The 14,910-nt window shown below is 35.4% G+C and overlaps 1 protein-coding gene across 2 annotated transcripts in view; it reads left to right on the forward strand.

Moving 5' to 3' along the window:
• The window catches only part of LOC101738491 (cadherin-86C), a 138,032-nt gene extending 124,800 nt beyond the window's left edge, over nt 1-13,232 (forward strand). For both annotated transcript variants that reach the window (XM_038014421.2, XM_004929403.5), the window contains exons 8-15: nt 5,222-5,414; nt 5,827-6,070; nt 6,786-7,371; nt 7,452-7,800; nt 8,247-8,427; nt 9,154-9,284; nt 9,862-10,185; nt 10,324-13,232. In XM_038014421.2, coding sequence (XP_037870349.1) covers nt 5,222-5,414; nt 5,827-6,070; nt 6,786-7,371; nt 7,452-7,800; nt 8,247-8,427; nt 9,154-9,284; nt 9,862-10,185; nt 10,324-12,790 — 4,475 coding nt within the window. In that variant the 3' untranslated portion in view covers nt 12,791-13,232. The remainder of the gene's footprint in view (nt 1-5,221; nt 5,415-5,826; nt 6,071-6,785; nt 7,372-7,451; nt 7,801-8,246; nt 8,428-9,153; nt 9,285-9,861; nt 10,186-10,323) is intronic.
• Nucleotides 13,233-14,910: the final 1,678 nt, after the last annotated feature.

A 14,910-nucleotide genomic window follows, 5' to 3' on the forward strand; every position in this document is an offset into this window, starting at 1 on the left:
CAGGTGGACTGTGAGCTCGTCCACCCATCTAAGCAATGAAAAAAAAAACTTCAGTGCATAGTTAATAGTATAACCAAGTCATGAAGCTTGACTTTTCTTTCTATTGCTATAGTTTCACTGATTAGACTCCTAAAGCTAAAATTTAAATACTTTGTTGCTTCAGATGTACTTAGTTTAAAATCTAAGCACGATCTCTGACGCGTCCCTTGTTACGAGTTCGAATTAAACATTTATGGAGCTATAGGAATGCTCTAACGATATTCTAACAAAGCTACAAACAGCGGTACAGACACTAACAGCTTTAATACAAGCTAGCGTTCTCCTGACCAGAGCTATAATAGCTCATTAGGCCTTACCGGGCGCTGCGGCGTCTTTGTTTGTGAACTAGTGTTCAACAAAGGCACTTCCTTTGATATTGGAAACTAGTGTCCCTCTGTTTCGGAATTTTTAATCTTTTCTTTGAAATGTTAATTTTCTGCATTGTTAATCTTTTCAAGGTAACGCTATTCTATTCATTGATTTTTTTAATAACAAAGTATCATGCACAAAATATTCAATCATAGTATTATTCAAGCTTTTCATGTTCAATACCAAGCTGATACCTACTGACTTATGAGTGTCAGAAATTTATACATACAAGTCAAGAGTAAATACGTATATCCCGAACGAACAGATTTCCAAATATATTTAACATAGATACTCTAGTAGCCATGTTCACATATTAAACAAACGAAGCTCTCATAGTATTTAACATTATTGGAGTAATCATTGGCGTAGATTTAAAAAATTAAGTAGAATTATTTTTATAAAGTCAATACACGAATACTCTTATTCGATTAATTGATAATATTTTGTAGTATGTAGGTCAATACTCATTATTGAATGATATATATTGATATAGCTTCATAATCTAAATAGAAATTTAAAAATCGAGTGAGAAAGTCTCCTAAAATATAAACAATTAGAAACACATTCATTATAAAATAATTTAATGGTGAACTTAAACTTATCTAAACCTCATACAGATTTGGAAAATATTCCTACGTATACCTCCCACGCGATACGACAATAATTAGATTATCTAAGATAACGCAAATAAAGACCTCAGAGAAATGCCCATTATATCGAAGCGTGGGTCTTACGGGGGCGTGTTATCCCATTAATTTCTTAGTTAAAGGCCGTAAAACTCCGTAAAATACATTAAAGAGCTATTCCTGCCAATTTATATAGTTGTCGGGGTGTCGTGAAATTCATATCGTCAATAAGTCTTCAATCATAATCATTTCTTAACTCAAAAAATTTCCGTAGTCCAATTTCACCTTTATCAAATTTTAGTAGCTTTGCCTCATAACAACAGTATTTTAAAAACAAATGAATTAAGATTGATGTGAAACAAAGAAAAAGGTCGCTCCCTAGATTGTTATCTTACTTTAGCCTCTTGCCTATTCCAGAACTTTCTTAGCTATTTAACATAAACCTAAGAATATTCAGACATGTACTAGGGGAACAAAGAAATCTAAATCAAGACTACACGTGTATTCCAGTTCGTTTCATATACATACATGTGTATGTATTTATCATAATTTCAAGCCTTAACTAATTTGATTGCAAAAAATTCAATTTTATTTGCTTGTAAGAAAAGACAAATGATATTGTTTGCAAACATTTAAATAAGACTTTTAAGCATCGTCACTACTTACTTCATGTTTTAAATTACTTTTTCTTTTAATTTACTCTAGTGCGTGTTTAAATTAAAATATTTAGTGAACATTATTTAACTCGTCAAGTAATGGGCTGTCTAATTAGACAACTAACCTTGAAATAATATTCTAGAATTGTACTAATAGAGAAAATTCTCCACGTTAGGTACATATTTACATGGTGGATCTATTAAGATCTTAGCGAAGGACATAAATAACTACTTAATACAGAAAAATGTGTGAAGTTTAATTTAAATTTAGTTTAATTAGAGTTTAATTTGTGTAATTTAACAGAAATATTGAAAGCAGCAGCGGTTTGTTTTTCGAAGCTTATAATCACTGAGATTGTATGGGCAGACGAGTCAATACAACTACTACCTAATTATAAATATTAGTGATTACTTACTCCCAGCGTACGAGATAGCAAAAAATGTGAAATCACCAGTGTTTTCACAAAACAATTAAATTATAGTTTTAAGTTTTAACGTAAATGCCGCCACCCACCTTGAGACATATGTTCTAAGTCCCAGTTTTTACAGTACCACTTCAAAACGCATTACTGTTTCACTGCAGAAATAGGCATGGTGGTACCTACTCGCGCGAGCTCACAAGATACCCCACCACCAGTAATTAACACAAATGGTACTAAATAAGTTTTCACTTTAAAAGGCAGTCGTGAATGTGCCAAGACAGATGGCGACAGGCATATCAATTTTTCTATGGTTACTTCATCGGCCCCTCTACTCACAAGTCATAAAGAAATGTATTATTTATGAGAACGCAGCTTATATAATGTTCATAGATGACAGCTGAGATCTTTATTCATTCACAATATGTTAATCGGAACAATACTTTTGTATGCTAATTACTCGTGTGTCGAGACGAATATTTCCTCTGAAATTATGCATAATAAACCTTTCTATAACACCGAGACATGTACGGAGATTAGGTTTGTTTCAGATTTGAGCATTGTTTAAAAATATTGGTGTTGTGTTGATTAACTTTTGCTAATTCTCAAACATGAGTAACCAAAAATTTAATGTTCAAAAACAACACTGGTGGTAGGACCTCTTGGGAGTCCGCACGGGTAGGTACCACCACCCCGCCTATTTCCGCCGTGAAGCAGTAATGCGTTTCGGTTCGAAGGGTGGGGTAGCCGTTGTAACTATACTGAGATCTTAGAACTTATATCTCGAGGTAGGTGGCGCATTTACGTTGTAGATGTCTATGGGCTCCAGTAACCACTTAACACCAGGTGGGCTGTGAGCTCGTCCATCCATCTAAGCAATAATAAAAAATAAAAAAAACAACTACCCGCATTAAAATATATCACAATAAAATGGAAAGATAGAACTAGTTATGTGAATTAAATTCATCAGCTTAGGTACTAGGAGATAAACTAAAATAATAAATTCAAAAGTTCATACGTACTTTTATTAGACAGGCTGTAATATTTTTGACGTTATTGAGTTTAGTTAATAAAATATGCCAACAAATTGTTCTAAACAAAAACTGATGGTATCGTGAGGGTATAATATCGAGGTCTCGAAAGCGGGCTAGAAAGTGTAGAAAAATTTGTCTACTACATCCTACCCGCAGTCATCACCATAGATCAATAATACACTTAAATTTTTCACTCTGCAGTATACTTGTTTTTTGAAGTGAAAACTTTTGAAGTGAAAACTTCTTTAGAATCGTTGTGATTTCAAACCGGATGCAACGGAAAAAACGACAGGTAAGAAACACAAATACAAAAATGTGTAGGATGAAGCCAGCAAAGAATGAGACAGAAATATACATACTATTTAATACAGCGCCATCTGTGAGATTTTTTAATACTAACGTGTGTATGAAAGCTCTTGTAGTGAATTTTAATTTAGGATTATACGTGAAATTAAAATATCAATTCACAGAGGGCGCTACCTTACAATTATTTACTAATGACAAAATTTTACATAATATACTTAAGACGTTTAGGATAATAATTGTATTTTAATTTTGGAAGGTTTCACTTCTACCACGTGTGAATTGCACACATGTAATTTTTTTTTCTACCTTTTATTTTTTATTTTTTTATTGCTTAGATTTTGTGCCTTGAGAGGCTATTTTAGCTTCTCCTTGACGTGTAGGTGAGCTTTCTGGCCTCAAACCGGAGGTGTTGCTAACACTGACCCTAGCAAGAGCAGTGCTTCGCTTTGCATTCGCTTAATTTACTCGTCGAGCCCTTCGTCGCAAGCAAAGGGTTCGGCGAGGACGGTGGCCGGACATACCTGTGATCACGGCGCCCGCAACGACGCTACAGTTGCATTGATTTTCTTTAAAATTTTATAAATTCTGTTTTATACTTGAACTGGGTACATAATTTTATTCTATTTTAATAGCATCATCTTCTTCTTTTCAAGGTCTGCTTGAAAAAATAATAATAGTGTAAATTTTTTTTTATTTTTTTTTTTTTTTTTTATGATTGAAGGATTACTGGTGGCCCAGAGGCCTTTCCAGTTTCACCAGGACAGGTGGGCGAGCAAAGACTCAGCCAGGAGGGGTGGGATTTGCTAACAGCTACCCGAGCGCCTCCGAAGGAGACCTAACAGCTCAAGAGCAGCTGCTTCGCGAATGAATCTACTACGGATCGGAATCGCGACCCGCTGAGAAGATCCGGCGAGAAACTCAGCGAGCTGATTCATGGGTTAGGTTGCACGGCGAACTCTTTGTCGAGTTCGACGAGTACGGTTACCGGGGTCCCTAAGCCTGCTCCTCGTGTTAGAGCTGAAGGCGTCTAGTGCAAAGGTTATTGGATCTGATGAATCCGTAAGGACGTGTCTAGGGCGTCGACGGTGACTGGCTCCTGCGTGATCAGGATTCGGGGAAATAGTGTAAATCTACGAGTATGTTAAGTTCTGTTAAAATTTAACATTCCAAAAGCTTTGCTTAGGAAGTCTAAACCTATTATTAAAACTTTTAAATAAGAAATCGTGGACTTTATGTAATAAAAACTTAAGTACCATGTTATAAAATGTTTGGTAGCAGAACTAGCAGGGCTTTAACAGTAAAAATTACGAAATCACACAAAGGATTCAATATTTTGATTTTAGCGCCATCTTGCGCTTTTTTGTCTAACTGACTGTCCATGCCAAATGTAAATTACGCTAAGCACTGAATTTGTTAGTATCTATTCAAATTGGAGTATAGAGGTCGCTACAATGTGAAACTATTTCTTAATCAAGGCACTAGGCAGTCTCATTTTGTAAAAAATATATTAAGGGCATATAAAGCTCTCTCTTCGAAAAATAAATCGTGGCGACGCATTTCCTTGTTGCTCTTTGAAAGAAGGATAAATCAATTTCGGATTTATTTCGTGGTCCTGGTGAATGCCATCACCATGTCTCAAGACATGAGTTCTAAGTCTCAATTTTATATATAGCATAAGAGCTAACCTATCCTTCAAACTCAATTTAAAAATAAATAAGGAATTTTTATCATATTATAACGATATAAAAATTCATTTATTTTTTCCTTTCCAGGCGAAGTGACTCTTGAACGCCCAATTGAGGAGATAGCGGCGATTTCTCATGCCGGTGCACCAATCTTATTAACAGTGGTCGCCGAAGAAGTAAGGCTGTCTCGAGAGGAACCCGAAGCGATGTCTTCCACTGTACAGCTTGCCTTCATTCTACCTGAACGAGATAATTCTCCTCCGTACTTTGAAAATCAATTGTAAGTTACTTCATCTGATTCGATTGCTATCTTATTTCGAATTACTATCGATTTTTTATCGAATATATTATAATATTTATTATTATCGAATTTTTTTTGAAACCATTATGTGAATGCTTTTACCTTGCAAAACCATGACACAAGAATAAAGTCACAAAACCATTAAAATAATTACTATAATGCAATACAATGGATTCACGACAATAGGTACTGAGCAGGATCGATTCTTGAAGATTCGCTACAAACCAAGCCGAATTAAGTACCAACGCAAACACATAGAAGCTTGATACTTACTTTCAATCGAACCATCGTATCCATGGTGCATAGACATTACGCGGTTTATCTGATAAGCTACTACTTGGTAATTGTTACTTTTTGGATGTTTCAAAATGATTTTTTTTATTTATTCCAGTTATATAACTTACCTGGATGAGAACGCACCCCAGGGAACGGCACTTGTATTCAACGACCCCTACATTCCGCAAGTTAACGACAACGATGCCGGTAAGAATGGTGTCTTCGCACTATCTCTCGTCGGCAATAATGGGACCTTCGAAATATCACCGACCGTTGCAGAGAGACACGCGCAATTCCTCATCAAAGTACGAGACAATACAATGCTGGACTATGAAGCACGGAAGTCTGTCATATTTCAGGTAGGCTAAGGTTGTTTTTACAACGTTACATCAAAATTTTTAAACTACTGGCCGTACTCGCCCGCTTCGCTGGACATTTAAAATTAACATTACTAGTGGTCCCTCTGTAGTCGAAATTTGACTATAATTAATTTAAATTATAAGTTTGAACATTATTAATGTTCTATTGTCAAAGACTATCATACTTCTATAATCACAGATTTCGCCAAGACTACAGAAATATTAATAAAGATAAACAATATTAATCTATTCTCAATTTGACCACAGCAAAGTCTGTGCAGCAAATGCAGTGACAAAGGTTTGACAGTAAATAAAGGGTATATATATATGTGTGTGTCAAATACATGGTAGTGTGTGTAATGTTTTTTTATTGAGTTAATGTATTATTAGTAAAAAAATATTAGGATTCTGCAGTCCTTCTCTATATCCTCTATAGGTGTGCGAAATTTCTTACTCCTCCGTCCGCGCAATTTGCGTAAAAAGGGGTACAAAGTTTTTGCTTATTGATATATTGATTATTTATTGTCATTATTATTAAGGAGTCCAACACTCATATAAATATTAGCCTATCCATTACGATCAAAGATGCCAAGTTTCAAGTCAATCGGATGCATGGTTCAGTAGTTATAACGGAACATCCGTAAAAACCACTGTAGATTTATATATTAGTATAGATAGATGTAATATTAATCGCTGGTCAATATTATCATTTCAGATCACGGCTCAAGAATTGGGTCCAGCTACAAATTTATCGGCGACGGCCAATGTAACGGTTTACTTAAATGACGTAAACGATAATCCGCCCGTATTCTTGGCACAATCTTACGACGTGGAACTGCCTGAGAATGTTACTGCGGGAACTAGAGTCGTCCAAGTAGCGGCAGACGATGTAGACACGGGAGCTTTTGGAAAGATCCAATTCACTGCCATATTAGGGTACTTGAACACGTCGCTACATTTGGACCCTTTGTCTGGGTTGATCACCGTTGCGACCAATAATCATGGCTTCGATAGAGAAGCAATGCCAGATTTGCATTTTTTAGTAGAGGCTAGAGACAATGACGGAGTAGGTTTAAGAGTTACTGTGCCATTAATTATTAAGCTATTAGATGTAAACGATAACCCACCAGAATTCGAAAGATCGCTGTACGAGTTTGTCTTATCTCCGACTTTGAACAACTTTACGTCTCAAGCGTTCGTCAAGGCTATAGATAAAGACGCTGAGCCACCAAATAATGTAGTAAGATACGAAATCATTAATGGAAACCTCAACGGTCAGTTTGCTGTCAATGAAGAAACCGGTAAACAATTAGTTATTATTGTATTAAGTGTTGAATACTTTTTAAATTACTATAAATTCAAATTTTATTTTATTCAACAGGTGAACTGTACTTACTGCAAAAACTAAAAAGAACAAAGAAACAAAATGTAAATAGAAGAAGACGTCAAGCAGACTCTCAACAGGAGAGCGACGTTTACGTTCTGAATGTGCGAGCTTACGACCTCGGAGTTCCGAGATTATTCTCTTCGACTTTGGTGAAAATCTATCCTCCGGAAAGCAAAACAAGGACAATGTCATTTATAGTGCCCGGGGCTGATCCCGATAGAAAAAAATTAGAAGAGGTTCTCAGTACTCTGTCCGGAGGAAAAGTCACGATAATCGATATCAAACCATATACAGGAGGCGATGGTGCTGCGACAGATTTAAGCGGCCGAGAATCTCAAGAGAAGTATGTCCATTAAACATTGTTTATTTAAGCAGAATTAATATTATTATTATACTTTATATGAACAGATTAAGTCTTGGTCAACTTGGTATTTATTTGTATGAAAGCACATATACGTCAAAAAGTGCCACCGTCTCCTTCGAGAGGTGAGGTATAACGCCCGCAACCAAGTTTTTTTTAAAAATGAAAATCCAATTGAATTGGAAAATAACAATTTAACTTAAATTTACTTAATATATAGAAGTAACAGTATTATAATACGGCCATCTTACCATTCAAACCGGGATAGAGTGTACTGCTATGACATATGTGTTAATGTGGCCCGTGTCGCGTATCCGCTTCAACTCTTCTGATTAATAGACGTACAGTTTATTATTAATGTACAATTGTCTGACCTCAATGTGCAACTATTAATTCCTATATCTAATGATGCCTTCAAAAAATTCTAGAAGTGAAGTGGTGGCCATAGTACATACAACCGGAAGTACTGCAATCAATGTCGCAAAACTCCAAGAGCAGTTAGCAAAAAATATGACAATATACACAACTGGCACTAGTTCTAGTAACGGTATTACCAATACAGGAAGTAATAATGAAAACGGTCAAGCATCCGATGATAGTGCAGATTCGGTGAGAAAAAAAAACATTTTACTTTTTTTTGGCGCTAATTGGTAATAACAGAGTCGTGGTACTTCGAGCTGACTCTATAGTCCTATAATCAGTATTATTTCCCTACCTATTCGGTGGTAGCCCAGAGGGCTATGACATGCCCTTCTTCAAACGAGGCTTGTGGAGAGTATTAAACGGTAGGCAGCGGCTTGGTTCTGCCCCTGGCATTGCTGACGTCCATGAGCGACGGTAACCACTCACCATTAGGTGGGCTGTATGCTCGTCTGCATATACGGCAGTAAAAAAATAAAAAGAAGCTACGCCCGGACGCGTAGGTGAGCTCAGGTACTCAAGCTGAGAGAGTTTGCTTACACTAGCAAGAGCAGTGCTTCGCAGAATCTGCTACCGGGTCGGAATCGCGACACATTGAGAATATCCGGCGAGAAACTCAGTGAGCTGTGTCTGTAGGTTAGTTTACTCGTCGAACTCTGCGTCGTAATCGATGAGTTCGATGAGGACAGTGACCGGTGCTTGAGGAGCTTAAAAGCACCGAGAGAGGATCCGGGGGATCCGACAAGACATGCTTCGGGCGACGGTGGCTTTGCGTTGCCCCGTCTCTCCTGGGTCGGATATGTAATCAGTGTCACCCCGTTTCTAAGTTTAGAAGTTAAATGATTTTCCTATAGTTCCTTTTCTTAAATATTATCTATTTCCAGTGTCATTGTTACATGTAATTTTTCTTTTCAGAGTATATACAAAGCAGAGAGCCGCCTACTTTTCTGGCTCTTGATACTTTTAGCTATACTAGTAGCTCTGGTACTATTACTATTAATATGCTGCTGCATTTGTGAAGGATGCCCACTTTATATGCCTCCTAGGTAAATATACTATTTATTAACTATTTCAAAGTATGCAAGCTTATAAATTATCGCACTTTGTAGCTGCATATTTTCAACATTAGGTCCTTAAATATTGTAAGGAATTTATGAAACTTTCTAAATTTTTATAGCACGGAAAATTATTGGTGTAGGTGTTCTGGCTCTACCTGCAATTTCGTTTGAACGTCTTGCTGACTATTTTCAACTAACACAATTTATTTTTATTAACAGACTAAGCACCAACTAATACCACAGCACAGCTTTGTCACAGTTTATTAGGTAATCAGTTAAATATTATCATTTTATCTTGGCCTAATGTGATCATCAATTATATCATCATCATGATATGATCATCAATAACATTAAATATACCACAAAAAAGTAGATGTTGAATTCCGTAGTGATGTTACTTTTCATGAAAATTAGTTATTAAATAAGAATAACTGAATACTAACAGTAGCGTAGTAATAATATAAAATTGCACTTTGATTGCTTTTGGTACACCAAAGAAATACAATCAATATATATACGTATCATAACAAAGATAGGTACATAGATATCCATTAATAAATTCTAGGAAAAGAGTGATACGTGTCAACTCCACAGAAGACGACGTGCGTTTAGTGGTCCGGGACAAGGGACTTGGGAGGGAAAACAAGAACCAAAACATAGAGAATAAATCAATTCAAGCAACAGAATGGAGAAAGAGGGAAGCGTGGAGTGCAGAACAAGCAGACTTGAGGACTAAACCAACACAATGGAAATTCAATAAAAGAAATTATCGTGCAAAAGGACCGTCTAAGCCGTCTTCGACTCCTGGTGGTGATATACGTCAAGAATTTGTTCACGCTGCAGCTGACAATGATTACAAATACGACGGACAGCAATCGTTTCGTATGAGGTAATTAAAATAATTCATGAAAACAAGGCCAATTTTAGGCTAACTAATCCCGCGAGCATCCTTCTATTATTATTTTTTTTAATATTTTCGTAACGACAATGTGACAGTATGTTAAAATATGCTTTATTAATATTTCAGAGAGGGACCAAACATTATCTACACAAAAGAGATGCAGATCGAACAAGCTTTCACAAATAAACACAAAGAGTATATAGATGATCTAGAAAATGGCTACGATAGAATTGCTACTTTACATCACAACAGAAGGGATCAAGATAACGATTCAATGCGTAGGCATGAAATAGATAGAGGTTCTGAAGTCGACGTTTATCTTAAAGATGGTGAAGAAAGAGAAAAAAATGAAAAACAAAAGCAAAGTTTTCAAGACAAAGCACATGCTCAATCCTCAATGGGTCGAGATCAATATTTTATAAAAGAAGGTAACACTGAAATTCTTCGTTTAGTGACTAGAGGTAAAAATGAAGAAGAAACATATGTTAATTTACCAGGTCATCAACAAAGACCGGTTACGTTAATACCTCACACTCAATATGTTGTGGTAGATAGTGGTAAAAATTTACTATTAGAAAGATTCATTAGAGAACAAGGCGAGGAAGCAAAAAGCATGAGAGAAAGAATGGAAAAGGTAACGGATTTAGATAATGTATCTATGGGAAGAGATGCCAAAAGTATCGGTCATGTTTCGGGAGCAGCTGAGGTTACTCATCACTTTCATGACTATTCAAATATACCTCCTGATGTCCCTGGCGCGGTCCCAAAAGATAATTATTTCCAGTCAGCTCTACTTCAAATGCAAAACAAATCAACAATTCATCAAGAGCTCTTAGAGTCATCGCTTCGAAAGCAAAATGAACTATTACATCAAATTTTAATCGAACGCGAAAGAATTTTACAGAATCATGAAACCGCTTCCCAAGTTGAAAATAAATTAGAAACTCAGAGCTTACCGGGCCACTCCGTAATGGCAACCCAAACTGAATGTCATATTGGAACGCAAACTGAACCACAACTTCTACAATCAACCAGGCGAAAAGCTAGAAGTGACAACGATTCCTACAGTGAAGATGAGTCACAGATAGCATTACAAGATGATCCTAAAAGTATAGCTTGGGTTAAAAGAAAAAAACCTAAAAAAAAGCTACGACATAAAGACCCAAGACGAAGTATACGAATCTATGATTTAAGGAGAAAAATTAAAACGCCGATTTACGAAGAAAGTGAAATATCTCCGTCATTAGAAAGTGAGAAATTCGTTAAAATAAGTAAAACTAATGAAAGAGAAGAACACATTAAAAATTACGGCGACGTTACCAAAAGCTTTATAACAACCTCGAAAAATGAAACAGTTTGTTCTACACAAATCAAAATCTCTGATATTGATAAAAAACCGAATTTAAGAAAAGAAGTTTTAATGGAAATTTCAGACTCGTTGGATGAGAAAATCGATTCGGATTTAAGCGAAAAACGTCTGCGATTGCAAAGACAGGCAGCGCAGCATGAAGATGATACTGGTAGTTCAAAGCTCAAGCTTTCACTCAGTCCCGAGGAAAACAATAAAAGTAGAAGCAGTTCTGCCTCTAAAGATGAAAGAAACAAAGTTTTTTCAAGACAAGGTTCATCGACCGAAGCTCGCGAAGAAGCAGAGCTCTCGGCAAGAATTAAAACACCAGAACTTGGTGAATCGTCGTCACAGAGAAAAACTACAAACAGCAATGAGTCTGGTATAAATGACAAAAAGAAAGCAGTGGAAGAAACAAGTAAAACATCCGACAGCAAAACTTCACAAAAAAGTTTACCTCGCTATATGCAATGGTACGGGAAAAAGTCCAGCGCCACATCCAAAGCCACTGCCCCTGAAAAAGTAATACCGAACAAACCAAAAAGAATATCGAAAATTAAGACTGACCAAGATGAAAAAGATCGTTCCGGTAGGTACGGAAAAATTTTAAGCAAAGAAACCCACAGTGACAACGCAGAGCTAAAAAAAAACTCCAAAGGAAAAGAAAGTGAATTCATTCATCCGCGAATCTTAAAAGAAGGTAAGGTGACTCCTGTGCCTGAAGGTCCGCTTCCAGATGCGCACCCACTCTTACAACATTCCGAACACAGATATGAACGTCAATACGAAAACCAGAATCCACTGTGTCACGTTCAACAAACACACATTCCAAAATACTTCGGACAACACAACGTTCCAATATTACCTCCAAGACAATCTGTAGAACAGCCGATATACGTGAATCAAGACGACGTCAAAACAAAGGTGATTAACCAAGACATTGCAGAAAGTGCGTTAACTCACAGTATTTCAATATCTACGAACTATGACGAAGATCGAAAAATTTCTTCCGAAGTACATGTATCTAAAGTTAACATTGGAGGAGATTTGGATCTCCAGCCAAGAAATATTACTGCCTTGGACGACAATGACTCTGGGATCGCAATGAACACATTAGTTCAACACGCTGGTAATTTCAAAAGACTACCCATCACTGAGAAAAAAAGCGTTTTTACTATAGCCTATGACGATGTTCAAACCAACAATAAACAACTAAGACCAGATAGCAGCTCCACGTCTTACTGAAGAATAATTGATTTATATTTTATATAATATGATCCTACCAAATGTGATTAGTGCCTTATTGTTACTAAGCTTACCTAAAACTGAGAGAAACGAATACATTCCATTCCGTCCAGTATTTTAGCTGATTAATAATAACAAACTCTTAAAATGTAAATAGTATTATTACATAAATATTTTTAATTAGGGTAATATTTTTGTGAATTCTGTTTAACCTGACTGTCCATATAAGTAATAATAGTTTCTTTGTGTAAATATGATTGTTATTGTAATAAGATTACCATAGTAATATTTATATGTTAAAGATATTGTAGTTTTAATATATTTGTAACAACAACATAATTTTTGTAAATATTTTTTTATCTCTCCTAGTGAACACTGACACAGTCGTTTGATTATTTGTTACAAAACATGAAATTATATATACTTATTTAAAATGGCAAAATGTTTTATTGGTATTTAGTACATAATGCGATAGAATTTTCATTCGACTTTGTTTACTAAAAAAAACAAAGCGTTATGAATATTTGTACTACAGCATTTTAAGTTTAGTTACGCTCTTATTCATAATAAACTGATAGTAAAGGATATGTTGATTGAAATCCAAAATGAATGTTATTATAACCCTGAAAGTGTCAATACCACTTTTTGACAATATTCTTATAATGGTCATTATAACCGGCAATATGTCGTTAAGAATAAGACCGCAAGACAAAGAATAAAAAATGTTAACCAAGCTTGTTGAATTCAATAACACCATTACGAATTTAAAAAAAAATACAAAATAAAACCGACCATTGCAGCTAGTTCTTGGTAAAGTAATTTTTACTTAATAAAAGATAATTTGAAAGGAACAAGGGTTGAGTGTCTCTAATAAAAACTGTGATTCAAATGAAGTGAGTGAGCTTCTTGATAAAAACGATTTGTTTTAAAAAAAAAAACCTTTATAATCTTCCAACAATCATACGAGGTCACCGAGGATCGCGCAAGTGCAAAAATATAGATAAGATTAAAATTGAGTCGTCTATTATCAAAGGCGGCAATCTGTACATTTGGACAAAAAAAAATTATTGATATGTCAATACAGATTTATTTGAATATAATCGTCTCCTTCAAAGAATACGGTTCAAAACCTGCATTAAATAAAGGTTAATAGTTAACCTGTTATTTATCTAAGATGTCGTTCCGAAGAGTTTTGTGACTGCCAATGGAATACAAAGTCAATAATTCGTTTTTCTGATTTACCAATCATTGTCCAAAAGTCAGATTTGATAATAGTCGACTCAATTAAATAACCTCATTTATGAAGTAATATTTCAAACAAATAAAATAAAATACACTTTCGCGACGTGTTTTGTTTGGGCAGTGAGTGCGACGAGGCAGCGTGTGTGCGGTTTCCGAGTGGAAAATCTCGCGGTTCCTTCCTAATACTTTTACAGGTACTAAGATCGCATAGGCAAAAGGAGATCGTAAATAATTTGTCTGTGTCAATGTTGCTTCATCTACTCATCGCTAGATGTCAGTATAAAGCCTTTTTAAGCGTTCAATAGGTGGCGTTAAACACCTTGAAACTTTTCAGACCAAAAATACATTAATTTATTTTTAGTTTGAAAAGTGTACGTGTGCTTGTTTGGAACGTTTTAGTTATATCTTCATGAATTTAAGGCATGATCAAAAGAAGTATTTCTTGTTTTGAAATGAAATTAATGCACAGTTGTTTTACATTTCTGCTTATTTCTATATATAGACCACTAGACCACCAATGGTAAAATTTAGAAAAGAACACAATTTAATAAAAAAAGTTTACTTTCATCTTTTAATAAATACACCTGAGATTGAGCCCTTTGTTCTTTTTTTGTAGTTGGTACATTTTTTAATTGTCTTGTTACAATGGGAATAATTATCTTGAAAGTTAAATCATATCTATCACATGGTAAAAAACGGCAACTCAAAACATTTTTCTTCTTCCTTAAATGGGCGGATGTGCTCACGGCCCAATTGTGGTAACAAAATAAATGCTGCCATCTACCTTGATACATAAATTCTGATTCTCATTTTTATGGACCAACGGTTGTCTTAGCCTTCAAACCGAAAAATACTACTGCAGAAATCACGGCAGAAAT

Source organism: Bombyx mori, chromosome 12 (genome assembly GCF_030269925.1).
Source record: "Bombyx mori chromosome 12, ASM3026992v2".
Classification (NCBI taxonomy): Eukaryota; Metazoa; Arthropoda; class Insecta; order Lepidoptera; family Bombycidae; genus Bombyx; species Bombyx mori.